Here is a 26,100-nt window from a genome sequence, read left to right as displayed (position 1 = left end):
AATACGCTGATCACGAAAAGATGAGTACCGGGTGGTTAGACTTAGGTGAGGTGTCTAATGTGCTCAAATTCACAGAAACAGAGAGTGGCATGGGGTTACCAAGGGCTGGGGGAAGCGGGGAAGGAGTGATGGTCTAGCAGGCAGGCTGTTTCAGTTCTGCAAAGGAAAGATTTTGGAAATTTGATGCACAACTATATGCATATACTTAACATGACTGAAGTGCACACTTCAAAACGGTTAACGTGGTAAAATTTTCATTATGTGTTTTTTTTTACCACAATTTATTTCAGTTACATCTCTCTACAGCAGATTTGGAAATAAAATTACAACCACACTAATCACCCCCACAGCGAAAGCTATGGAAAAGTAAATAATCAAAACCATAATAAAGAACAGGGCCCACAACTAGGAAGACACCTACACAGAAGGGCTCCTGGTGGCTACCTGGGCTCGAGTCAAAGAACCCAAACCAAAAAGCAGCCCAGCAGCCCCTTCTGCACAGCCCCCCTCACACACACACACACACACACACACACACACACACGCCCTGTGGGGGGCAGCCACACTACATGCCCTCTGTACTGATTCTGCCGACCGAGCAGCCCCGTCGAGGACTTCCTAGAGTCCCGTTTCAACCAATAGGACTGAGGCTTTCCCGTCTGACTGCTGGCAGGAAGTGTCTTGCCAGGCTCAGGTGCTGGTGTTGTACCGCGTCAGTGCCCTTGGGGACACGTTGCTGCAGGTTTTGGGGGGACGATGGGGTCGGGAGGTGACTGGAGCTGTGTAGCCCCTAATGGCAGAGCCCAGCGCACCAGCGGCTGCACGGAGGCTGTGCAGGGTTCTCTGGGTATAAAAACCCAAGTCTAGGGCCCTGGCTGGTGTGGTTCGGTGGACTGAGCGCCGGCCTACAGTCCAAAGGGTCACGGTTTGATTCCCAGTCGGGGCACATGCCTGGGCTGCGGGCCAGGTCCCCAGTAGGGGGAACATGAGAGGCAACCACACATTGATGTTCCTCTCCCACTCTTTCTCCTCTCTTCCTCTCTCTTTAAAAATGAATACATAAAACCCTTTTGAAAATTAAAAAATGTTACATAAAGAATTCATGAGGCTTACTGTGGGCTGCTTCCAATCAAATGAATTTGAAATGTGTTTTTGGAAACATTTCAAATCTGCCGTAAACAGAAACCAGGGACTTGGGCCGGAAAACACAGAGAATGTGCTTTGAGACTCATTGTCCTCAATACAGAGCTGGCTCTGCCCCCTTATGGGTGTAAGGGTGGGACCAGTTTGCCTGGTATTCTCCACCCTAGTGGGCTCTGAAAACTTATTTTTAATCCCCTGCTTAAAAAATGTGCAGTACTTCTAAAAATGAAGGTAAAAAGGCTGAAAATGCACGTGAACTGCCAACCAACTTTACGTTAACCCACGAGGACCACTCTGCTTTCGGTTTGGAACAGAAAAGTCCCTACACCGGACTTCATACCAGAGATACACAGAAAGACATTTCGAAATCTCTCGTTGCAAAGGTTATATTGCCCCTGAGGGTTCAGGGTTGCGTCAGAGCTGGTGCAGAAATTGCTGGCTGGGACGTGTAACATATTTAGCTTCTTTGCAAAAAAAAAAAATATGGAAAACCAAATGCTCATTTGCAGCTGGAGGTTTTTATAACTGACTCACACCCAGTGCGGTGGGAGGATTCATGTGTTAAGTAGCTGCTCTGAAGACAGCAGCTGGCAGCCATGGCTAAGTCGCCAGGACAGAAAAGCAGAGAAGACACCGTCTTTAAAAGTCCCTGTGAGCCCTGACTGGTATAGCTCAGTGGATTGAGCGTTGACCTATAAGCTCAAAGGTTGCCAGTTCGATTCCCCTTTCCCCAGTTGGGGCACATTCCTGGGTTGGGACCAATTGGTTGTTTCTCCTCCTCTCTTTCTTCTTCCCTCCCCCTCTCTCTAAAAGTAAATAAAATCTTTAAAGAGACAGCAGCAGCTTAGAAGCCTCTGTCCTCTGTGAGTGTCCTGTCCCACACCCAGGGACCGGGGACAGCCTGCTGATGGCCCTGACCACTGCCTTAGTCTCAGGACAGCTGCACTGGGCTGGTGTGGTGGAGGGAGGAACTGAATCAACCAGCGGAAATTACTGTGAACTGGCAATTACTGTGAACTGGCGTTCACATCCTCTCCACCAACTCCTGGGACTGAAAACGCAACAGAAACAAAAAAGCAGCGACCGTTCTTTCTAAGTAGCCAGGAGGGCACCGGCGATGGGCAGGCAAGTGAGGGCACTCTGCTTGCCTGGGACGGCAGACAGGGAGAGGGCGCCGCCCCAGCCCCAGCCAGCGGGAGGGGAAGCTGGAGCAGTATCTCCACTGAAAAAGATTGTGTGTTCTCTTAAAACCTTAACAGTCTTCATCTTTCCTCTCCAAACGCCTGCCTCCTCCTAGCATCGAGCAGAGAGCGGAGACCCTGCTGTGCCTGTCCCCTGCCGAAGTCGCTGACCTCCAGGAGGGAATCAATTTTTTCCGAAACAAGAGCACCGGCCAAGATTACATCTTCTACAAGCACAAGGGTCGCCTGAGGGCATGCAGGAACCTGTGCAAGCACCAAGGGGGCCTGTTCATCAGGGACATCGAGGACCTGGATGGCAGGTACCCGGGCCCTCTGCTCCCTCCCTGGGGACTCCCAGCTCCTGCCCTTCCGTTCAGCCGGAGCTGTGTTCCCGCAGAAACCAGCAGTGAGCCAGTCGACGAAGCATTTCCCCGGCAAGTCCGTGACTTTCACACACGTCTGCTCAGGGGAGCTCACTGATCTCAAACTTTTAGGGCCTTTCCTGTCTTCTTTAAATTGGCAGGCTTTTGAACAACTCTCATCTTTTTATTGATATGAGAGAGAAACATGGACATGAGAAACATCAATCACTTGCCTCCTATACATGCCCCGACTGTGGTCAAACCTGCAACCCTCTGGTACACAGGACAGCCCTCCGACCAACTGAGCCACCCAGCCAGGGCTGAACTTTCTGAATTTTCCACTAAGAATAGTAATTTAAAAATTATTCCCAGCTTGACAAACAGGAAATGTTCCAGTGCACAAGATTCAAGGCTCCTTTAGCTTTTTTCCCCCTCTCTCCTAGAAGGGGGCTGGGGGGCAGTCGCTTTCCCAAACCTGCTGGAGGGCAGATAGAGTCTCCCTGGCAGTGCAGCCGTGACCTGCAGACAACAGCAGGCTGCACCCCCAGGCCCTGAGCGGTGGCCCTGCTCTCGGCTCTGACCGCGCTTTCTCTCCCCGTAACCCCCCGCTGCGCCCAGGTCTGTCAAATGCACGAAGCACAACTGGAGGCTGGACGTGAGCACCATGAAGTACGTCAACCCACCAGGCAGCTTCTGCCAGGATGAGCTGGGTAAGGCTACCACCCGTCTCGCCCACATGGTCTGGGGCCGTTGTTCTGCGGCATCCTTCCCGTCCACTCGTGTCCAGTCCCACCCGCAGCTTTGGAAACCTTATGCGTGGGTGCTGTGGGTATTGTCCTTTTTCTAACATGAACACTGAGAGTTCTAAGCAGAAGCTTTCTCTGCACGCTCCCTCCGTTCATCCATCTGTGTGGCAAAGGCGGGCCGAGACCTGCCCGTGCACAAACGTTAGCGGGGTGTTAGGAGCCACGCAGCCAGGTAAGAGGGTGCAGGGTCAGTGAGAGGACAACGACATGGTGTGGGGGCCCAGATGAGCCGGAGGCTGTCCAGGATCAGGGCACCCCGTTAGGTTCTTGAGACCCAGGGGCCCCGATCATTCATCAGTGGACACACAAGACAGACGTCTGTGTGTGCCGTCCTCTGGATGGGAAATCCACAGCTCTGGCGAGAGGAGAAAGGCCCGCGAGTCCAGGGTGCAGATAAGTCAGTGCAGATAAGACCACCGCGCCTGCTCGAGTTTCTACATGCTTCCTCTTCTCCTTTGTGCTTCTGGTGCAGATACGAGTGAGGTGGGCTTAGCAACAGGAGGGAACTTGTCTCTGCCCTAACAGATTCAAGTTGTGTTCTGCCTGTAGAAAAAGTGCCTTAGGACTGTCCTCAAAACTGCTCGGTGTGTGTCGGACACACTTTCAGAGCAACGGCTGCTGGAATCAAGAAACACAGATTTGAACCAACCCGGGAGTGCTGGGGCCATCGTCTCTGTTTTCTATAAACTGTTGACGCTATCACTGTTGTCCAGAATCTCCCCGTCCTCCTTCGCCCAACCCCACCCCACCCCTCAGGCCATCTCCACCCCACTGTCTACGTCCCTGGGTCCTGCCTGGAAGCTCTTTGGCTGCCCCATTTCCTGTGCTGTGCTCTAAACGCCCCCCAACCAAGAATGCTCCGTGACTACCAACTCGAGCTTTTTCATCTCCACCTCTTCACCCACCCACCTCCAACCCCCTCCCATCTGGCAGCCATCAAAATGCAGCCACGATTCTGTCTCTGTTCTGGGTGTTTGTTTTTTACGTTCAATTGTTGATAGATGTGAGTTTATTGCCATTTTATTGTTCATATTTTCGATCCTCTTCTTCTTCTTAAAAGGGACCCTTTAATACTTCATATAAAACTGGTGTGGTGATGATGAATTCCTTTAGCTTTTTCTTGTCAGGGAAGCTCTTTGTCTGAGCTTTGATTTTAAGGGATAGCTTCACAGGGTAGAGTCATCTAGGTTGTAGTTCCTTGGTTTTCCTCATTGTGAACATTTTTTGCCAACCCCTTCTAGCCTGCAAAGTTTCTTTTGAGAAATTATCTGACAGTCTTATGGGAGCTGTGTTGTAGGTAACTAACTTCTTTTCTCTTGCTGCTTTTAAGATTCTCTCCTTATCTTTAACCTTTGGCATTATAATTACGACGTGTCTTGGTGTGTCCTCTTTGGGCCCATCTTGTGTGGGACTCTCTGTGCTTCCTAGACTTTCAGATCTATTTCCTTCAGCACACAAGAAACGTTGTCTTTCATTATCTTTTCAAACAGGTTTCCAATTCCTTGCTCTTTCTCTTCTCCTTCTGTTACAAATGTTGGAATTCTTGACGTTATCCCAGAGACTGCTTGCCCTATCCTCATTTTTTTGTATTCTTTTTTTCTTCTTGCTGTTCTGATTGGTGGTTTTTTTTTGTTTCCTTCAATTCCAAATTGCTGATTTGATTCTTTGCTTCATCCACTCTACTGTTTTTCCCTGTACATTGTTCTTTATTTTAATTAGTGTATCCTTCATTTCTGACTGGATCTTTGTTATGCTGTTGAGGTCCTCACTAAGTTCCTTGAGCATCCTGATCACCAGTGTTTTGAACTCTGCACCTGACAGATTACTTTCTCCATTTCGTTTAGTTCGTTCTCTGGAGTTTTGTTCTGTCCTTTCATTTGGGCCATGTTTCTTTGTGTCCTCATTTTGACAGCCTCCCTGTTTGGAATAATAAAATGCTTGATTTTATATATTAGGGAGAGCTACTATGTCTCCCAGGCTTGTTGGGGTGACCTGATACAGCAGGTGTCCTTTAGGGTCCAGTGGCACAGCCTCCCCTGTCACCCAGGCTGGGTGCTCGAAGTGTAGCTTGTGTGCACCTTTCTCTTGCAGTTGAGCCTTGACTGCTCTTGGCACAATGAAAGCCAGCCACTGCCTACATTCCGTCTAGATTGTGACAGCATCAGCTACAAAGCCGTCTGCAGACGGCTGCTACTTTTGCTGGGCTTAGAAGTGCCCAGGAGAGGCCAAGCTGTGAACCAAGGCCTGGGGCAACTTAGCAAAAGGTACGGGGCTCACTGAGGCCGGATGCTGCTTGTATGAGAGGATTTAGGAAAATCTGAAGATTCAACCAAGACAGGCCATTCATATGCAAAAGGCACTGGAAACAGCTTGAGTTGGCCCGAAAGTTGGGTGGGGCAGGGCCTCAGGGAATCTCCAGGGTGGGGCACACTGTGTGAACCAGTTTGGTAGAGTCTCACATATGGTGCTCGCCTGCCGGCTCTGTGGGGAGGGCTCAGAAAAGGAACAGTGGCCTCTGCCAGCTCTTCTGTGCAGAAAGAAACTGCCCCCACCCCCAGCCCTCACCCTGCTGCCCGTCATTTCATCCCTCCCGTAGGTCTGTGCGCCTTTCAGTCCACTGCCCCAGAGCTGGAGCTCACAGTGAGTGAGTCTGAGTAACTCTGTGCTCGGCCCCTTTCGGAGGAACTGCTCCAGACGTTAGAAGTTTCCGTCTCCCACAGCCTCCACCCCCGCTGGTTTTTACAGCCATTCGTTGTGGGGACTTATCTTCCTGGAACTGGAACCCTGGGCTGGCGGGGCCTGGCTCCTGAGATATCCCTCCCCAAGTTTCATCCACCACACACGGGTGTGGGACCCGCCCGTTCCGAGGCTCGACCCCTCCTACCAGACGCACCGTGGTTTCTTCTTTAATCCCCTAGTTGTAGGACTTCCATTCCGCCTGACTTCTGGTGGTTCTGAGCGGCGGTTGTTCTGTAGTTCAGTTGTAATTTTGATGTGGTTGTGCGAGGACGGCCGCCATGTTTACCTACGCCGCCATCTTGACCGGAAGTTTGTTGGGTTTTGTCTGCTGGGCGGAGCTCCGCCAGGCCCAGAGGAGGAAGAAGGGGTTTGCGCGGGGCGTCCTTAAGGGGGTTGGGCCACACGTGTGTTCTCCACGGCTGGGGTATCAGGCACACACATGGACGTAGTAGGATGTCAGGCTGCAGAGGTGCAGTGTAAGGAGGGCCTTTAATGCTGGTGTCGGAAGGAATGCCAGGCTCGGTGCCCCAGTGCGCCCGGTGGGGCGTTAGGGATGTTCGGTGAATTTCGGGGGATCCGCACTGGCCTCAGGCTCGAGGCTGGCACCCCCTTCACCCCTGGACCCCATCCTCTCACCCCTCTCAAGAGCCAGCGGAGGCTGTCGGGCGCCATCACATTTCTAGTTTTTCAAGTGTTCTTTTAAAAATGAAGAAGTAATACATTTCACGTTCCGCTTCATGTGCCGATATAATTCTATATTTAAACCCCTCGCTTCTGGGTGCCACATCTGGGCTGGAGCAGTGCCTAGGCTGAGAGGGGGAACTTTGCAACCCCAAGGGAGTCTGGGAGACATGAAATTAAAACCATTAATTAATCTACCAGCTCAACAGGTAGTTACCAAATACCCACAGTGAGCTGGGCAGTGTTCTTGGCACACTATTGATCTATCAGTGCCGAGGCCACAAGGCCAGCTCTGGTGGTGCCGAGTCTCCAAGAGGAGACAGACCACAAGCAAGCAGCACAGGACATGTCTAGGGACAAGAAGGGTGGGAAATAACTAGGGGTCAGGGCTGGGGAGCAGCACTGGACAGAGAGTGGTCAGAACGCCGTCCCTGAGGAGGTGACATCTGAGTCCCCATGAAGCCAGGGTCTGAGAAGCGCGGAGAACTGTCCGCAGAGACCATCTGAAAAAGCCGCCTCTTGTTGGGGTGGAGAAGGGGCTAAAAGTGCACAGGGAAATGAGAGAGATAAGGAGGCACGGGGTGCTTTTCCTTGTCATGGTCCCTCAGGGTGACCTTGAAGTTCAACGGCTTATATAATAAGTCTGTGTTCCCAACCACTGGGGGGAAATTCCAAGACGCAGTTTTTCATTTTATGGGTGATTTTTAACCTCAGTTTCTTCTACAAGCAGTCATCTGACAGTGGTGGTGAATGTGCATTTGGAAAGTGTGTAGGGGACACATTTTGTCGATATACCTTGAAGAAAGTCGGAAAATGCACGGCCTTCAGGGCGGGGAATGCCTGGGCCTGGGAGTTCATTTGCTTTCATTTAGCAATCAGTAGAATTTCTGGCATTTATTAGGATAAACTGCCTGTAGAGGGAGCTAGGTTTAAAGCCGAAAACACCGAGGAACAGAGATATCGAGCCACCTGCCCAAGGTTGCCCAGCTATTCAGTGAGAGTGTGGCTCCAATGCGGCCACCGGGGCACTGAGCTCTCACGCACGCCCACCCCCCCAGCAGTGGGTCCTCGGGGGTCTCGCTGTTGTCCTGGGGGAAAGGTAGACAGTGCAGGGCCCTCCAGTTTGTCCCTCTTTGTCGGGTAGAAAAGGGTTCCTGGAAGTCCCCGCAGTCACCCCTGCTCACTCCTCTCCGGCCGGAACAATACGCACTGTGTGTAAGAGCGAGGCCTGTGGCCACTTAGAATCGCAAGAAGGCCTAGGNCAAGGTTGCCCAGCTATTCAGTGAGAGTGTGGCTCCAATGCGGCCACCGGGGCACTGAGCTCTCACGCACGCCCACCCCCCCAGCAGTGGGTCCTCGGGGGTCTCGCTGTTGTCCTGGGGGAAAGGTAGACAGTGCAGGGCCCTCCAGTTTGTCCCTCTTTGTCAGGTAGAAAAGGGTTCCTGGAAGTCCCCGCAGTCACCCCTGCTCACTCCTCTCCAGCCGGAACAATACGCACTGTGCGTAAGAGCGAGGCCTGTGGCCACTTAGAATCGCAAGAAGGCCTAGGGGACTGTGACTTCCTTTACTGTTTCAGGTTCTTGCTCTGCTTTTGGAAATTACCCCTGGCACACGATATTATACCGGTTTCAGGTGTGCAACCTCATGACCCGCCATTGGGGCTCCCTACGATGCGGTCACCACACTCGGTCTAGGGGGATCCACCTCTCCATCGCGGTGCGGAGTCATTACCACACGATTCACCTGGTGCCCTTCACCTTCTTCACCCACTCCCCTCCGCACACATACCCCCCCGCCTCCCTGCCACCTTCAGCCTGTTCTTTCTATGAGTCTCTTTTGGTTCTGTTTGGTTGGTTCAGATTTCTTTTTTATGTTCCACATACAAGTGAAGTCATGTGACGTGTGCCCTTGCCTGAGTTTATCCAGACTTGCAGATAAGTGTCTCACCTCGCCTACAAAAGGTTAGGATGTTCGTCATAAGGGGGAAGGAAACTTGACCCCGCGCAGGCCCCAGAGGCGTCAGCACCAAGTGCTTAACATTCCTCAGTGACCCGCAGGGTCACAGCAGAGACCCAACCTTGTCCCCAATGCGGTACCTGGTCCTGTCCGTGGCCCACTCAGACATCTGTCCCATGGGCCTCAAATGCCACTTTCCTTGGCCACCAACTCCCGGTCCTCTGTGACCACCCAGCCCTCCCAGACCCCTGCCCTTCACATGCAAAGGAGAGAGAGAGAGAGAGACATCAGTGTGTGGTTGCCTCTCATGAGCCCCCCTCCTGGGGACCTGGCCCCACAACCCAGACAAGTGCCCTGACTGGGAATCGAACCAGTGACCCTCTGGTCCGCAGGCCGACGTTCAATCCACCAAGCCACACCAGCCAGGGTGCATGTGCTCCTTTTCTTCCTCTTGTTTCCTGCACATTGTCTCACATCAGCCCATGCTCCCCGCCTTCCAGTGTGTGTGCCCTCAGCCCCTGGAACCCTCACTTGTCAGTCATGCTGTAACTGCTGTGACGGTGTGTGTGTGTGTGTCTGTGTCCCGGAGGGCAAGGTGAGGGAGGAGATGGCCTGCGAAGGTGTCACTTGGCTCAGGCGAGCATCCCCCGGTGCTGACTTTCCCCTGCCTGCCGGGCCGCACACCTGGGCCGCGCACCTGGGCCGCGCGTGTCCACTGCAGTGACGCTTCTCAGAAGCCCTGCCTGCTCTCCACCCACACCTGTGCCCCTTTGGTTCTAGTGGTTGAAATGGACGAAGACAATGGCCTCTTGCTGCTCGAGCTGAACCCTCCCAACCCGTGGGACGCGGAGCCCAGAGCCCCCGAGGAGCTGGCCTTTGGGGAGGTCCAGGTGAGGAAACATGAAAGTCACAGTCTTCTTAAAACCCAGAATCTAATGTGTGCATTTATATGTGTATATGTGTATATATATGCTAGGATATGTTACATGTAAAATTAAACTAAGACGTCCATGCACATGTGTATTCACACCCTGCATCACTCTGGACGAGCTCTGAGGGGTTACGTGGGACGTGCCTCAAAGTTGCTCTGAACTCCTGAGCCACCGTCCTTAGGAGTGCCCCAGAACTTGGCAGGCATTGCAAGACAATATATCCAGAAAATTACCAAACAAAACAAAAACACCATTAAAGGAGAGTCCCAGAGGACGGCTGTGCAGCTATGGAGACAGCCCAGAGTCGCCAGCTGGCAGGTCACCGCCCGATGACACCCAGTCATGTGTCTGGCCTGCCCACGGCCCTGCCACAGCCCCCCGTGTTTCCAGCCCCAGGAGGGCGTTTCCTCCGGAGGAAGCCCTTGGGGCGTCGGGGAGGCGTCGACAGCCGAGAGTCCGTTTTTCTACCCTATTTGGGAAGCTTGTGAACCTGAACTGGGCAGTGCCTCCTTTTCTGGAGGAAACCGAAGGGAACCGGCCCAGAAGAGGCGGAGGAGGCGGAGTTGGGTCCTTGGCCCCCCTCGCTTCCTGTGGCCTCATCTTTTTTCCTGTGGCTTTGCCAGACCACGGGCTGGGAGTGCGGGGCTGATCGGAACCTGGGGTCACACATGGCCCCAAGTCCCTGCTCACGGCCATTCTCAGAGCACCCTGGCCTCCCCAAGGGGTGTCGGGGTCACTCAGAAGAGAAAGCCACACGGGCCTGCTCAGGGGGGCTGCTGCCCACTCAGCCAGTCTCATCCGCACTCACCGTCTGGCATTTAACCCCCCGAGGCCCGTCAGGATGCCTCTACCTGCCTCTCCTTGCACACGGTGCTTTGGGGGGCTGCCCACAGAACGCATCCCCCAGGGCAGACTCAGCAAGAGCGAAGCCAGCTAACGCACGGGCCTGACCCCCAGAAGCGTCGCGAGCCCTTCCCTGATGCCAAACAGCAGCGCCCCGGACCCCGTGTCTGAGTCAGTCCCTCGCTCGCGCAGGAGCCTCTCCAGCGGGACGTGTGCGCTCCCCAGCCCGGCCCCTCGGTCCCTCGTGGCCGCCATCTCCCTCTCTCCCCCAGGTGACCTACCTGACGCACGCCTGCATGGACCTCAAGCTGGGAGACAAGCGGATGGTGTTCGACCCCTGGCTGACGGGCCCCGCCTTCGCCCGCGGGTGGTGGCTGCTCCACGAGCCGCCGGCCGACTGGCTGGAGCGGCTGTGCCGGGCCGACCTCGTGTACATCAGCCACATGCACTCGGACCACCTGAGGTAGGGGCGCCCGGCCCTCCCCGAGGGTTTCGGGGTCTCGCGCAGTCGCTGCTCGCTCTGAGCTGGGGCCGCGCCGAGCGGAGGGCGCACATGCCAGACCCTCCCTGCAGGGGGCGCGTTGCCCCCTCCGCCCTCTCGGTAGGAGTCCGGGGCCAACAGGCCGTCGCAGCGCGTTCGACCCCCTGTTTCGCGTCCGCGCTCACGGCGGGAATCAGCGCACGGCTCACATTTTCAGCTCTGCCTGACTCAGCTGCACTCACAGTTCATGTGCCACAAAATGTCACGGCCCTTTTTTTTTTCATTGACTGTAGAGGGAGAGGAAAGTGGGGAGAGAGGGCCATCAATTTGTTGTTCCGCTTACTGATAGATGCATTGGTTGAGTCTTGTATGTGTCCTGACCGGGGATCGAACCTGCAACTTTGGCATGTGGGAAGGACACACCCACCCACTGAGCTGCTTGGCCAGGGCACCATCACCCCCTTTAGGTTTTCCCTTCGGCCATTCTGAAAAGATGAAAACCCTTCTCTGTCGCCGCGGCAGGTGGCCCTGGTCTGCCAGTCTGTGGTCTGTCCCAGCCACACTCACCCCCGCCTCTGAACCCCGAGCCAGCCTCGCCCGCTCCCTCGTGGGGACCCTAACCCAGGCGATCACAAAGGAGAGAAAAGAGGGGCTTCTGTGACAGTTCACTCAAGGACATACTGTGGTAGACGGGGTCATGGTCAGGGTTAACCCCTCACTGACAGCTGACTGGGCCCCCGTTTTTCCTATTCCGAAGCACACGGGATCTCCACAGCACAGATCGTCCTTTCTTTATCTTTCTCAAAGGAAACGGCTTAAAAACCAAATTGACGGGTTGAGCAACAAACTACCTGCCACACACTTATCAGCTGAACACAACCGTGGGGGAAGGACAGTGCTACGATTAAAAACCGCCTCTGGCCCCGGCTGGGAGCTCAGCCGGTTGGAGCATCGTCCCATAACCGAGAGGGTGCAGGTTCGATCCCCGGTCAGGGCGCGTACAGGAGGCAACTGATGGGTGGCTCTCTCTCCCTTCCTATCCCTGAAATCAAACACGTCCTCTGGTGAGGATTTATAAAAAGGAAAGAAAAAAAAGCTACTTGTGGACTCAGCGATGGCTTTGTCTCGCCGACTCCACTGGAAGTGTCCTTGCACAACCCCGTGTTTCGAAAGCCCTGGGGAGGGATGTGGCTTGTGTGAGGACAGTGTGAGCCCTGGGGACCGCCGCGGGGACAGAGAGCAAGCGCACCCCAGCCGGGCAGTTGCTCCCTTGCGCCTATTACCATAACGGCATCACCCCAAGTCCTGAGAGGAGGCCTTTTGTGGACGGACGCTGAAGCATAGGGAGGGCACGCACTTTTTCATGTCATCGAGTCCAATTTTATCCCCACCCCAGTCCTGAGAACCCGTCTGGTTTTGATTCCGGGCGTCCGTGTGGGCAGAGTCCCCAGGTACCGGAACGCCGGCTCTCACCTATAGCAGCGCAGCAGGTGCTGGTGCTGAGTGTTGCTGGTCGTTTGTTACAGAAAAGTCACTGAAGCTTCTAATTTTCACCCCTTTCAGCTGTTTCCTTGATGAGCTTTTTCTTCTTAACTCTTGTCTGGTCATCTCATAAACACTGGGGGCACGTGTCCCGTTTGTCTGGTCTGACCCTCCTTTGCTGAATAAAACCCCCTTGATTTACAAAAACAAGGGAAAAGGCCAGTGTACTCTCGAGAAAAGTTTTTAGTCCAAGAAACGTGATTGTGTCGTGTAAATATAGTGAGTATTTTAATAGATGACATTATTAATAAATGCGTATAAGAATTCTCAACAATTAAAAAATCACAAAGCAATAAGCATGCACTTTCAAGTAATTTATCCTAACTCCCAAAGTCCTCTAAAATATAAGATTTATGGCCCTGGCTGGTGTGGCTCAGTGGATTGAGCGCCCACCTGCAAACCAAAGAGTCACCAGTTCAATTCCTGTCAGGGCACATGCCTGGGTTGTGGGCCAGGTCCCCAGTAGGGGGCGCATGAGAGGCAACCACGCATTGATGTTTCTGTCCCTCTCTTCCTCCCTCCCTTCCCCTCTCTCTAAAAATAAATAAATTTTTTTTTAAAATAAAAATAGAATATTTAGCTTCTCAACCCAGAGACCAAAGGCACATTCAAACAATCCTTGACTCTTTGAGTCCTGTGCTTTTGGGGAAGAAAGCCCCCTGCTTTCTCTGCCCCGGACCCTAAATGTCCAGACTGCTTTAAACACCATGGGAGACACTGTGGGAGAACTCCAACATCAATGCACTTGATACAGGTTGACAGGCAGACTCCACCTGTACTTCTCTTACGATCAAACAACTTATCTCACCTGACATTACGCTCAGTGTCCAAACCCGATTCTTAAACCACGTAGTGTATTCATTGAAACCCGAAGTTCCCTTCTGATAGGAGAAGCATCACATTCAGAATCTGGAAACCCAAACTTGAATACCAGTTTACTATTTGTTAGTTGTCCATTTCTGGATAGGTTTCCTCACTTATAAAAGCAAAGAAACAGTTCAGAGGGTTTGTGTGTGTGTGTCTGTGTGTGTGTGTGTGTGTGTGTGGATCGGATGAAGTAGCACGTGAACCTGCCAGCACTGTGTTTAAAACAATTTAACAGGAACCCAGTCGCTCGTTTTTTGTTATCTTTTTCCCACCCCACAGTTGCTTACGTTCCTTGTCTGTAAGGACTGCTCACTGAATGAAAGCTGAGTCCACACAGGTATTTCAGATGCGTGGGTGGCCGAGGGGTGCCCAGTGGGCATCGCTGCGGGTCAGCGCGGTTTTTCTCTGCCTGCCTCGCAGGGACCACTCTCCCTCAAGACAAAGAATGCATTTCTAGACAGAAGTGCGCATCTAAGTGCAGAAACACGGCCCCACGGTGCGGGGCCCACAGGTCCCCCTTGGGCTGTGGCCCAGGCCTTGTTTTCCGGAGCCACGGGGAAACGTCTCGCCCATGACTCGTCTCACTCTCCCGCTCTGTTGAACCCACCGCTGCCCCAAAGCAGCGTCCAGGCAGTGGAGGGGATCGGCCCACCTGGGCGATGTGCCAGGTGTAGGGTCGGTTCTCACACTGAAAAGGAACCTGCCAGCCAATCCCTTGGGAAAAAACTCGGGTCCGTGTTCGTGGTCACTTGCTTCGTGGCCAGCTGTGCCTGAGGCCAGAGGGTCCTGTTTTTCACCTGCTGCCCTTTCCACCCTCTGGGTCCTAGCTACCCGACCCTGAAGAAGCTGGCGGCGAGGAGGCCAGACATCCCCATTTACGTGGGCAACACGGAACGGCCTGTGTTCTGGCATCTGCCCCAGAGCGGCGTCCAGCTGACCAACATCAACGTGGTGCCGTTCGGGACCTGGCAGCAGGTCAGACATCTGTGTCCTTCTCACCCCGTCCGGCCCCGATCTCCAGGCTGCAGGTTGGGCGAGCTCGCTGCGTCTGGGGAAAGAGGCGTGGCCCCTTCTCTCTGCGCGTCGCTTCCTCGTACAGACGACTGCGCTCCTAGAGCCCCCGGAGCAAGATCGAAGGCGGGCTATTGGTAGAGCTCTATCGTACAGGACAGTAAATCCAGCCCTGGTGCACGGGGATGTCTGTCCCGAAGAGAAAGCCGCAGCCCTCTCTAGGCCTGAACCGGAAGCCCCCTGACGCGCCCGCTGTTGGTTTCTTGTGAAACTGCAGGTAGACGAGCACCTCCGGTTCATGATCCTGATGGACGGCGTCCACCCCGAGATGGACACCTGCATCATCGTGGAGTACAAAGGTAGGGCCCGACCCCCATCAGCCGGGACGGCGAGCAGTGCTGGGGGGGGAGGGATCCTAACGGCCGCCGCAGCCTCGCCCTTCGCTCACCTTCTTCGTCTTGAGGGCCTGCAGGTGGCACCGTATTCGACCCTTGTCTTAGAAAGACCGGCTATCGTTGGGGTGGTCTTTGCAGAGAACCAGCTACCAGTAGCGTGTGGGGACAGGTGCAAAGCTTTTCTCATAAGGCAACAGCTAACCTGTATTTCATGTAGAGCAGTTTCTTCAAAATGGCCTTTGTTGAAAAAGTGTCTTTCACCTTGACCTGTAATCCCATCGGACCTCAACAGATGCGTGCAGTCTGCCTCTCGGGTGGGAAGAGCCTTGCTTTCTGAATGCGAGCTTTGGGTGGCGTTTGGGGAAGGCCCAGGTGTTGGCTCCAGCCCCTCTTCTTTTGCATCCTTTGGGCCCAAATGTGGAGACACAGGGCAAGGACAGTGGTCTGTCTGTGACCCTGGAGTGGAGTCAAGCTCACCGTCCTCACCGGACGTCACTCGACGATTCACAATGCACTAGTGAGGGTTTTGGGTTTCGAAGTCTCCCCCTCGGACATGAGCGAGTCTCCCCCGGTCACAGGAGTCAGATGACGTAGGCTGCGCGGGGGAGGCCTTGTGGGCTCGGGGACCCACAGGGCCACGGTGTTCCCCTTTCTCTCCCCACAGGACACAAAATACTCAACACCGTGGACTGCACCAGGCCCAACGGGGGCAGGCTGCCCACGAAGGTCGCTCTGATGATGAGTGATTTTGCTGGAGGAGCGTCGGGCTTTCCGATGACTTTCAGTGGCGGAAAATTCACTGGTAATCCTTTAGGTCAGCGCCGCACAGAGGCGCAGTCAGGGCACTTTGCCAAAGGCTGAGAGAGGGCCGCCCCACTAGAAGCTCCAGATCGGAGCGCCAGTCACAGACCGGCAAACTCAAGTTCGAACTCCGAGGGCGCTGGTGGAGCAGGGAGAGGCGGTAAGGCCGGCGGGGCCTCGCGGGAGAGCCACGAAAAGGATCCCATGACTCACGGTGGAAACCAGGTCACAGCAGGACAGGTCTGACGGGGGTGCGGCTCTGAGCATGTGACCCAGAACCGAGAGCAGGCACGTCCGCTGGGCCCTGTGAACACTCCTTGGAGCACACAGCCAGGGGGTGCCCCTTCAAAGCGTGGGGAGGAAGTGGGGAGAGGGAGGTGGTGGCGAAGAGCACAAACCTGCAGTTGTAAGATAAGTAAGTTCCGGTGACGAGAACACACAGGGTGGTGCCCGGATCGACACTGCAGTGTCGCGCCTGCAGCCCTCACCACCCAGACACAGGCGCGCACACCACGCGGACCGCGCGAGTGACAGGGTCCTAACCCCCTCCTGCCCGCAGGGGTTCCCCAATACCCATGTGTATTAAACCAGCACAGTGCGCACCTTAAGCTTGCACCATGTCATATGTTACCTGTCTCTCAAAGCTAAAACAATGTGGGGTCCGCGGGAGGAGGGCCCAGGCCGCGAGGGGCGGGGCAGGGGTGGGGAAGGTGTGGAGGGGGTGCGTGCGGTTCCAGCGTTGTCAGCTTCCGAGCTGTCCGCCGGGTGACTGGTCTCTGTTTAACACGGCGGCGGCGGGAAGCAGCCCCCGGCCTCAGGAGGAAGCCCCTCCCCTGCCCCTTCCTTTCTTCTCTCCATCTGTCCCCCTGGTTCCGGGACAACGTGACCATCCCTGATTAAGGGGGTAACAGTGTGACCGGAGAGATGAAACGTCCCCGTTGAAGGGGGCTGGCATGATCCCACCCGAGCGTGAATATGAAGGAGTGTGAGCTTGAGTGTGAGCTTGAGTGCGCAAGTGTGCAATGGCGTCTGTGAATGTGTGCATGTGTGACTGTGCGCAGGCACCAGCGTGCTAATGGTGCTCATGTCAAGGTCAGGGTCACTTCTTTTCCCCGTGTTTCTCAAATTTTCGCAGCAGCAGGAGTACCAGCAGCTCTCCGCCGGGCCTCCGCCCACTTCTCTTCCCTGACCGCGCTCCCCCTCCCTTTGCTCCCACCAGCCCACGCTGCAGTCGCTCACCAGTGACCCCCCCCAGGCTTGGCACCTGCTGTTTCCACTTCCTGAGGTGCTGCTGTTGTTCCCCTGCGGTCGGTGCTTCTGTGCCTGTGACTCAAATGTCACCTACACCAACCACAGTCCCGTAACGGCCCTCCACCCACCCACCCCGCCACCTGTGACCTCTTTCACTTCCCTCTTAGTTCTTCGCTCTTTGAAATGCCTTAGTCAGGGACTTCTCCAGAACTACTTTCCCTCACTGGAATGGGTGCACCCTGAGTGGCTGGCCTTGCTCACTCCTCCATCCTCCTTGCCCAGGGCCCTGTCTGGCATAGAGTGGGTGTCCGGTGCACACAGGTCAATGAACAGGCTGCGAGGCAGGCGTCCGGATCCCGCCTCACAGAGGAGGAAGCAGACATAGGTGTTTTCTGTCCTGGGTTCACTCCCCCACTCATGCTCCTGTCCACTGTGCCTGGGCCCAGGTGTGACGAGCCTGCTTTGTTGTTCAATCCACCAAAACAGTGGGGGCGGACCCGCCTTAGCAGAGAGGTCATAACGGGCACAGGGAGACAACCACGTGTGCGTGAGGTTGGCCAGAGTCCCAGTGAATTGCCATGAACCACGAGAGGGTTCCAGTCTTTGGCTGACTTGGTAGCGTTTTCCTAGCCACCAGCTGAACTTCGAAAACCTTAGAGCGATGACGTGGTGTATTTCTGCGTTAGTCGCCGTTAGAACGGTCGCTGTCCTGTGACTGCGGCGCAGAGGAGACTAACCCCAGCCCTGTCCTTGCAGAGGAGTGGAAAGCCCAGTTCATCCGCGCCGAGCGGAGGAAGCTGCTGCACTACAAGGCGCGGCTGGTGCGGGACCTGCAGCCCCGGGTCTTCTGCCCCTTTGCCGGGTATTTCGTGGAGGCGCACCCGTCGGACAGGTATGGCTGGGTGTTTGCTACACCTCGCCTCCGGGGGCCACTACGGTGACCTCAGAAGCCAGGACGAATGGCAGCGAAGGTTGAGAATTCGGATTCCAGGGACATTACGGAGGCCGAGCAGGAGGACTCACAGATGAACCGCATTGTGGGCGCTTATTCACTCGCAGGACACGGGCTCGCCCAGCAGCCCGCGGGTCGGAGAGCCCGCCGGCCACACTGCCGCGCACGCGCAGTCGGCCAGCCAGCGCCCCCCTCAGTACCTTCGCTGCCCCTTGGAGGGCGCTGTCTGCGGTCGATTTTGTTAATTTTAGACAGGGAGGCAAAGCAGCATCGAGAGGTCACAGCAGGTTGTGACCACGACCACTGTGTTTTAGGAAGAGTGATCAGATCGCAGCAGCCTGGCTTAGAGCCGAGCGGGTCGAAGGCAGGCGACCAGCTCGCGAACGTTTGGGGACCAGAGGGAGTCAGGGGCTGAGACAGTGGCGGCGTTGCTCAGGGTGGCAGGACACAAACCGTGCAGGAAGGAGACGCTGCTGTGGCCACGGGGGCAGTGACAGCTTTACTCCTGGCTGCAAAATTAACTCCAAGATCAAAAGTAACACAGGCCGGGCCGCCTTGGTGCGGTAGAAAAACACACGCTTGCCTATGTTTTGTTTTTGAGCACCTGAATGCAAGTACCTGCGCGGTCGGGGGACCAAGCTGTAACTCCAGAGAGAGCAGGCTCCCCGCCGGCAGCGGGGCCATGTGCATTGCCCTCAGGGGGCGAAGCCGTGGTGCACAAGGCCCTGGATCAGCCTCTCTCGCCTTGGCTACCACATTCCCCATAAGGCATTGCAATGGCGGGGTGGGGAAGGGGGCGTAGGGCTTTTCCTGAAAGGCTGGGGTTTGGCCTTAGGTTTGGGAGCTATCCAACCCGGAGCAAAAGCAGTTAGGATACAGATCTCAGGAAGGGCTGTGACTCTGGGTGTTGTGTTCTTGGGCAACTGGATTTTTGCAGGTTTTGAATGGAAAGACTTTGGGGGGGGGGTTACAAACAACAGAAGTTTCTTTGTCTCAGTTCTGGGAAGTGCAAGATCAAGGTGTTGGCAGACTTTCTCATATAACCTCACATGGCGGAAGGGGTGGGAAGACTGCAGGCTTGACTCCCAACCCTGAGGGGAGGCCCCCACCCCCCACCCTCGGCCTCCTGGGAAGGCCGGGTGGGCCCGGCTGGGTGGATGCAGCGCCGCGTCACCTGGGGCAAGTCACCGGGCCTCCCTAAGCTGAGTCCTTCTCTATAAAAAGAGAGCAATAATGGCAGCTCTCTCGTTAAGAGTTTGTGAGGACAAAACCAGTTAGTTCATGTGAAGCATTTGGTGTAACTCCTGCCAACTAGCACTTAATTAATTAATATTCGGTGCAGGAGTGTGCTATTCCCACTGTTTGTCAGTGTCGTAACATGACTTCTGTTCAATATGGATTGTGTATTAAATACCGGCTCCATATTTAAATGTAAAACCATATAATTATACTTAAAAACAAGGTGTACCTACAGCCTTCTCTGCCTATTAATGCTTCCCCGGTTAGGGACACTGCCCAGGTCTAGTCTCTATTGTCCCCTGGGGCAAGCAGAGGGGGTTGGGAAGTGAGAGGCAGGAGGCACAGTGGAATCTGTCCTCCTTCTTCTAATCAGACTGCGCCTCGGGGAATAACCCGCCTACCTGGGAACCGTCTCACTCCGCAGGTACATTAAAGACACAAACACCAAAAACGACCCGAGCGAACTCAACAACCTCATCAAGAAAAGCTCCAAAGTGGTGACGTGGACCCCCCGCCCAGGAGCCACCCTGGACCTGGGCCGAATCCTCAAGGACCCGACAGACAGGTTTGGCTCGGACATTTCTAGAGAGTGAGAGTGACCTGTGGATTTTCTTGATTGAGAGGACAAAGGGCTCGCTGTGGCCCGTGACAGGTGGCTGTGTGGGAATGTGGGTCTTGCTGACTAGCACAGTGGGGCTGAGACAGAATAAGAAGGCTACTATGTGAACAAAATAAACTGTGAGTTGGGCACTTTCAAATCGAGGGGCAAGCCTGCGTCTCGCTGGAAGCTCTCGTCTTGCAGTAATTGCTCAGCCGCCTTCCTGGTCTCAGGGCCTCGAGGGCGGGGTCAGGGAGGGTTAGGGGTCAGCAGTCAGCGGCGGGTGTAAGTGAAGCATGAGCAGCCGGCCAGGTAATTTTCCCATCGGCCTCCAAGCCACAGAGCGTACCTGTGACACGCAGGCCCACTCCGGGCGTGCAAGGCACAGACAGCTACCATCAGTGGCACAGACCTAGAGTCTGTGAACACCTGTCTCAAGCCAAATGGAACCATGCGTTCCTCACATAGAAATGAACCAACAGAGTCGGAGAGCGGGCGCAGGCCCCCAAGTTCACCTCCTCCCGGCCTCACCCCACCACAGGCCTGCACAGGGCAGGCCACGGCCTCCGCCTTTGACTGAGCCCCCCCATCAGACAGACTCCTTATCCAGCCCCACCTGCTCTCCTTCAGGCATCTCTGCAGAGCCACCCGCAACACCAGTCCCTCTGCGTGGCCTTCATTCAGCCCTTAGTTTTCCACATGGATTTGCAGAGCAGCCCCTGCTGGTGGCTGGTGGTGGTGCAATCACGGCATTGATTACAATAAGCATCAATATTTTATTCATTTATGTTTAGAGAGGGTAAGGGAAGGAGAAAGAGAGGGAGAGAAACATCAATGTGTGGTTGCCTCTCTGGCACCCCCTACTGGGCCCTGACTGGGAATCGAACTTGGGACCCTTCCATTTGCAGGCCAGCTCTCAGTCCACTGAGCCACAGCAGCCAGGGCACAATAAGCATCTTTTTCAATGAAATAACAGGCTCTGGCTCAGTTAATTGGAGCATTGTCCCATACATCAAAATGTTGTGGATTTGAGTCCCGATCAGGACACATACGAGAGTCAACCAAGCAATGTTTCGCATTGATGTTCTCTCCCTCTCTCTCCCTCCCTTCCCCTCTTTGTAAAATCAGTGAACATATGCTCAGGTGAGGAAAAGGCAAGAACAGACTAGAATAGACTTGAGTACATTGCACAGGACAAGAGCGAGTGTCGTTTTAGGAAGTCACTGTACCCCGGGACCCTTGACACGGGGTCCCCAGGGTCCTGGCATAGACCATTATCCTTACCAGGGTCACAGGTCAAAGGGTCAAAGGTTTGAAGACTCCATGCTGCCAAAGTCACCTTTCTCAGATGCAAAGCCGCTGCCATCCCTCCCGTCTTCCACTTCAGGGTCCCCCCACTGCCCTTAGGATAAAAGCGCTATATTTTCTGTAGCGCCAGGGCCAGAGAGGCCTTTGCTCACCTTGACTACTTCTGGGGGGCGCTAGGCCCCCTCTGAGCACTGGGGGAGCTACTCCATGCCTTNGGGTCAAAGGTTTGAAGACTCCATGCTGCCAAAGTCACCTTTCTCAGATGCAAAGCCGCTGCCATCCCTCCTGTCTTCCACTTCAGGGTCCCCCCACTGCCCTTAGGATAAAAGCGCTATATTTTCTGTAGCGCCAGGGCCAGAGAGGCCTTTGCTCACCTTGACTACTTCTGGGGGGGCGCTAGGCGCCCTCTGAGCACTGGGGGAGCTACTCCATGCCTTGGCTTTGGATTGGGAACCCTACTAACTCGGCCTTCCCTCCCTCTCCTACTGCCCTCTCGCCTCTGTCTTTAAGCAAATGCATCACAGAGCCTCCAGGGGGCGCCAAAGTTTACAAGGACGCCTGGGACTTCGGGCCGTACCTGGAGGTCCTGAACAGCGCTGTGGGAGACGCCGTGTTCCAGCACCAGGACTGGATCCAGGAGTACTTCACGTGGGCTGGATTTAAGGATTACAACCTGGTGGTCAGGGTAGGCCGCTCCGCTGGTTCGTCTCTGCTGTCTCGGGCTGTGGGAGTCCATGGAAACCCGCAGGATTCCGTGTCGTGTGCCAGCAAGGAATTGCTGGGTTCTCGTCCTCCAGTGCGGCCTAACAGACGGGCTGGACTAGCTGACAGCAGCCTCCCCGCCGCCTTTAGTGGGGTGCACGCAGATGTCAAAGTCTTCCGAATGAAATTCGGTGTCTATGTCAGCTCCCCGGGGCCCTTCAGGGAGTTGTCTCTTCCGGCCCCAGACCCGGGAAACACTGGCCTGCCGGGCGCGTCCAGTTGGGCAGGTCGTCGGGAAAGGAGAGCACAGCTGGAAACTTCGGGGAGACGATGTACGTTTAGTTGCCCTGTGACTCGGGAAACACTCCACACAGAGTCGCTCGGCAACCACAGGCGGCAACCACGGGCAGTGCCTGGTGCCCACCGCTGGTCCACTTAGGGCGTCGAGAACCTCAGCACCCTTGATAGAAGTCAGTGAGGACAGGAGCCGGGGAGGGGCAGACGCTCCTCTTGGTGTGAGTCTGGGTCACGGAGACCGTGCTGGCGCACTGGGGTCTCACACAGCCTAGGCTTTCCCGAAGGCCCTTGAGCCAGACTGACGTGTGTCTGCTTCACCACGCGGTCCTTCCCCCAGGTGATCGAGACGGACGAGGACTTCAGCCCTCTCCCCGGAGGATATGACTACTTGGTTGACTTCCTAGACCTGTCCTTTCCCAAAGAAAGACCGAGCCGGGAACACCCGTACGAGGAAGTAAGTGAGCGTGGATGGTGGACATGGCCCTCCTCCCTCCCTCTCCCTTCCTTCTGTCTACGGGAGCTTTTTCCTTGAGGATCCTGTAGTTACAGAAGATCCTGCCAGGCCAGCAGGACCAGTGTCTTCACACCTGACCCAACTGGGATGTGTTTGTCACGACCAACACACTAATGGGGAGGCACTCTCTGTCACCAGGCTGCATGCTTGCCCTTTGCCAGTGCTCCGCGAAGGCCAGTCTCTGCCCGCCCCTCTGTCCTCTGGGCGGCTGGGCACTGCTGCACACCCCTTGCCCCGCACCAGGGGCTTCTCCTGCCCATGGGAGCCCAGGGAGTGGGCCGGACGGGGGTCAAGCCAACATAGATGAGCACAGTTCCTGAGCTCCAGGCTGAGCAAACCCCTCACCCACGGCAGGCGAGAGGCTGCAGCCGTGGGCGCTGGGCCAGTCACTGAGCCGTCCGAGCCTCGCTTTCCCTCCTGCCATGGGGCGCGTCGCCTCCCTGACAGTTTCCCGTGAGGAACAACATACCCGTGAACGTGCACTGGAATTCATGTACATTCCACACTCATGTGAGAAAGGTCAGCTGAACTGGCAGGGCACGCGGCCCGTCCTGAAGCTTCCGCCTGTGCCTGGGGGACATGAGTGGCCCTACTGTAGCGGCCTCCGTGGGCCTCCCTCACTGAATAACAGTGTCTTTCGACCCCATTTCAACCATAATAATTGGATTTGTGTTCTCAACTTCCCAGAGAACTTGGGAATCTGGATTTTCATGTAAAATACCCAGATTTATACCTGTGGAAAGATAATCCAAGCTTTCATTTTATTTTTTTAAAAATCCTCACCCAGGGATATGTTCATTGATTTTAGAGAGAGAGGGAGGGAGAGAGAGAGAAACATCGATGTGAGGCAGAAACACTGATGGGTTGCCTCCTGTGCACGCCCCATCCGGGGATCGAACCCCCAGCCTAAATACGTGCCCTAACCAGGAATCGAACCCGCAACCTTTGGTTACTGGAGGACGCTCCAACCAACCGAGCCACCCAGCCAGGGTGATAATTTGATTATTCGGCTTTTGAAAAGGGGCTGTGGGTTAGGCTGCACTGGGTCAGGGGTCACTAGTTGAAGCTACGAAGGGAGGAGCCAGCTGCGAGGCTGGGCACCCTAAGTCCCAATGTGGGGGCTCTGGTCCTGGGACATGACGATACACTGCCTGCTCTCTCGCTCCCCTCCCCCAACAGATCCGCTCCTTTTATCCCGAGACCTGTCTGGATGCACTCGGTGGGACCGCGCCCGGACGCGGGGCGGGGCCAGCCGCTCCCTGCGCACTTGCTGCCGGCTCCGCCCCCTGCGCTGCGTTCTCTCCGGCTCTCGGGACTCTGCCGCCTCTCCCCGCTCTTTGGTTGCCGCTCATCGCAGGAATTACTTGAACTCTCGGTCCATCTCTGCTTGCCTCCTAAGCCTGTGCTGTCCAACACCTTCCGCATCAGGGGCTGGGGTTCTCGACAGGTAAAGGCCGTGACGACCGCAGGGAGGGAACCTTGCGCAAGACACAGATGGCCCTGCTTAGCTTCTCCAGGCTCAGGCGGGAGACCGGGCGTCCTACGTCAGAACAGTGGTCACGGCGCACACTTACTGAGCTCCCGGAGTGCCAGGCTCTGTTTGTGCATTGTGTGTACGTTGGCTGAATTAATCCTCACAGAGATCCTGTGAGGAGTGGTCCATTATCTTCACTCTATGAAAGAGGAGATGGCCATGGCTGGTGTGACTCAGTGGATTGAGTGCCAACCCACGAACCAAAGGGTCTCTGGTTTAATTCCCAGTCAGGGCACATGCCTGGGTTGCAGGCCAGGTCCCCAGTAGGGGGCGCATGAGAGGCAGCCACACACTGATGTTTCTCTCCCTCTCTTTCTCCTTTCCTTCCTTTCCCCTCTCTAAAAATAAATAAATAAAATGTTTCCTAAAAAATAAAGAGGAAACAGAGGCATGGGATGGTAACACCCAGATCTGAACCCTGGAATCTGACTGTGCTCTAAGCCACAACGCTCCCGTTTCCTGTTCCTCAGTTTCCCCCCGCACTCAGGTCCCTCCTCGCCCAGCCTGCGGCATCCGCTCTGGCAGCCGAGCCGTCTCTCTGCGATGCCCCAGGCACATGCAGCGGCCGCCCCGTTGGGGGGCGCCCTGCTCACTGTCCGCGTCTGTTTCAGATCCGGAGCCGGGTGGACGTCATGAGACACGTGGTGAAGAACGGGCTGCTCTGGGACGACTTGTACATCGGGTTTCAGACCCGGCTGCAGAGGGATCCGGACATATACCACCACCTGTGAGTCTGAAAATGCCCGGCGCACCCCTGCCGACTCGGTAACCTTCGGTCGGGTGGGACTCCGCCGCTGGCGCTGCCTTCCTTTGCGAGCCTGTTACAAGCAAGTCGGGTTTGCCCTGGCGGAGTGGCTTGGTTGCTTAGAGCATAGTCCCATACACCCAAAGTTCCGGGTTCGATTCCCAGTCAGGGCAACCCCTAAGTTGTGGGTTTGATTTCGGGTCAGGGTGCCTACGAAGGCAGCCGATCGATGTTTCTCTCTCTCCCTCCTTCCTCTCTAAAATCAATAATCATACCTTCGGGTAAGTTTAAACACAAAAACCCATGTGCACTTTAAGGTTATAGTGGAAGTGCTTGAGTTGAAATGACAGAAAGGCCCCTTGGCCATCTCTGTCTCTGCAAAGCCGTCACCAGAGGGAAGAGGGAGACACACTGACCGTTCCCCCACGCCCTCTGAAACACGCAGACATTTGGTTTTCCATGAGCAGAGCCCACCACCTCCCTTCTGCCCGTGAGCTCGCGGGCTTGCTCGAAATTTCTTAAAAGTTCTTTTCCACTTCTTTGCTTTCAAGTGTTTTTAAATGATAAAAAAATGTAAAGGATGGCCCTGGCTGGCGTAGCTCAGTGAATTGAGCGCAGGCCGCAAACCACACGATCACGGTTCAATTCCCAGTCAGGGCACATGCCTGGGTTGCAGGCCAGTGCCCAGCAGGGGATGCATGAGAGGCAACCATACATTGGTATTTCTCTCCTTCTCTCCTTCCCTCCCCCTCTATAGATAAATAAATAAAATCTTTAAAGAAATGTAAAGGATGTAGAAGTCCATAAAATGAAAAGAACCCACTCCACACAATCCCGTTTCCTGCCCCTCCCTCCACTGCCCTCCAGGGCGGCCTTTGGAAGCAGCTGGGTGGGGATCGCTCCAGGCCAAGGCCTGGGCGTTGCAGCATTGCCCTGACTACGTGAGTTCTCCACCAAACGCCCCATGTGGTTGGGGGGTGGATACTGTTGCCCGTGTACGTGAGCCCAGTGCCTACATTCTACAGCTTGCCTTTTTACCCATTGGTGCATCTTTTTTTTAATCCTCACCCAAGAATGTGTTCGATTTGGCAGGGAAGGGGAGGGAGACAGAGGCAGGCAGAGAGAGAGAAACACCCTTGTGAGAGAAACATCGATTGTTTCCTTCCCAAATGCACCCAGACTGGGGATCTAACCCACAAAGGTCCAGTGCACAGGACGAT

General features: G+C 55.2%; 1 protein-coding gene across 3 annotated transcripts in view; it reads left to right on the top strand.

Annotated features, from left to right (window-relative positions):
* Positions 1-26,100, top strand: part of LOC118990669 (cytidine monophosphate-N-acetylneuraminic acid hydroxylase) — a 34,716-nt gene that overhangs the window by 5,714 nt on the left and 2,902 nt on the right. Inside the window, exons 1-13 of one of the 3 annotated variants that reach the window (XM_037051397.1) lie at positions 1,964-2,268; positions 2,441-2,644; positions 3,305-3,396; positions 9,649-9,758; positions 10,916-11,106; positions 14,361-14,508; positions 14,822-14,903; positions 15,604-15,741; positions 17,748-17,883; positions 19,607-19,747; positions 21,599-21,773; positions 22,425-22,541; positions 24,747-24,862. In XM_037051397.1, the coding sequence (XP_036907292.1) occupies positions 2,261-2,268; positions 2,441-2,644; positions 3,305-3,396; positions 9,649-9,758; positions 10,916-11,106; positions 14,361-14,508; positions 14,822-14,903; positions 15,604-15,741; positions 17,748-17,883; positions 19,607-19,747; positions 21,599-21,773; positions 22,425-22,541; positions 24,747-24,862 (1,658 nt within the window). In that variant the 5' untranslated portion in view covers positions 1,964-2,260. Of the gene's footprint in view, positions 1-1,963; positions 2,269-2,424; positions 2,645-3,304; positions 3,397-9,648; positions 9,759-10,915; positions 11,107-14,360; positions 14,509-14,821; positions 14,904-15,603; positions 15,742-17,747; positions 17,884-19,606; positions 19,748-21,598; positions 21,774-22,424; positions 22,542-24,746; positions 24,863-26,100 lie in introns of those variants that run through there. The other 2 variants (XM_037051396.1, XM_037051395.1) reach the window with 2 other exon arrangements.

Source organism: Sturnira hondurensis, unplaced genomic scaffold (genome assembly GCF_014824575.4).
Source record: "Sturnira hondurensis isolate 20B ecotype Veracruz unplaced genomic scaffold, ASM1482457v3 Scaffold0007217, whole genome shotgun sequence".
NCBI classification, from domain to species: Eukaryota; Metazoa; Chordata; class Mammalia; order Chiroptera; family Phyllostomidae; genus Sturnira; species Sturnira hondurensis.
This window is presented reverse-complemented; position numbering and strand designations above follow the sequence as displayed.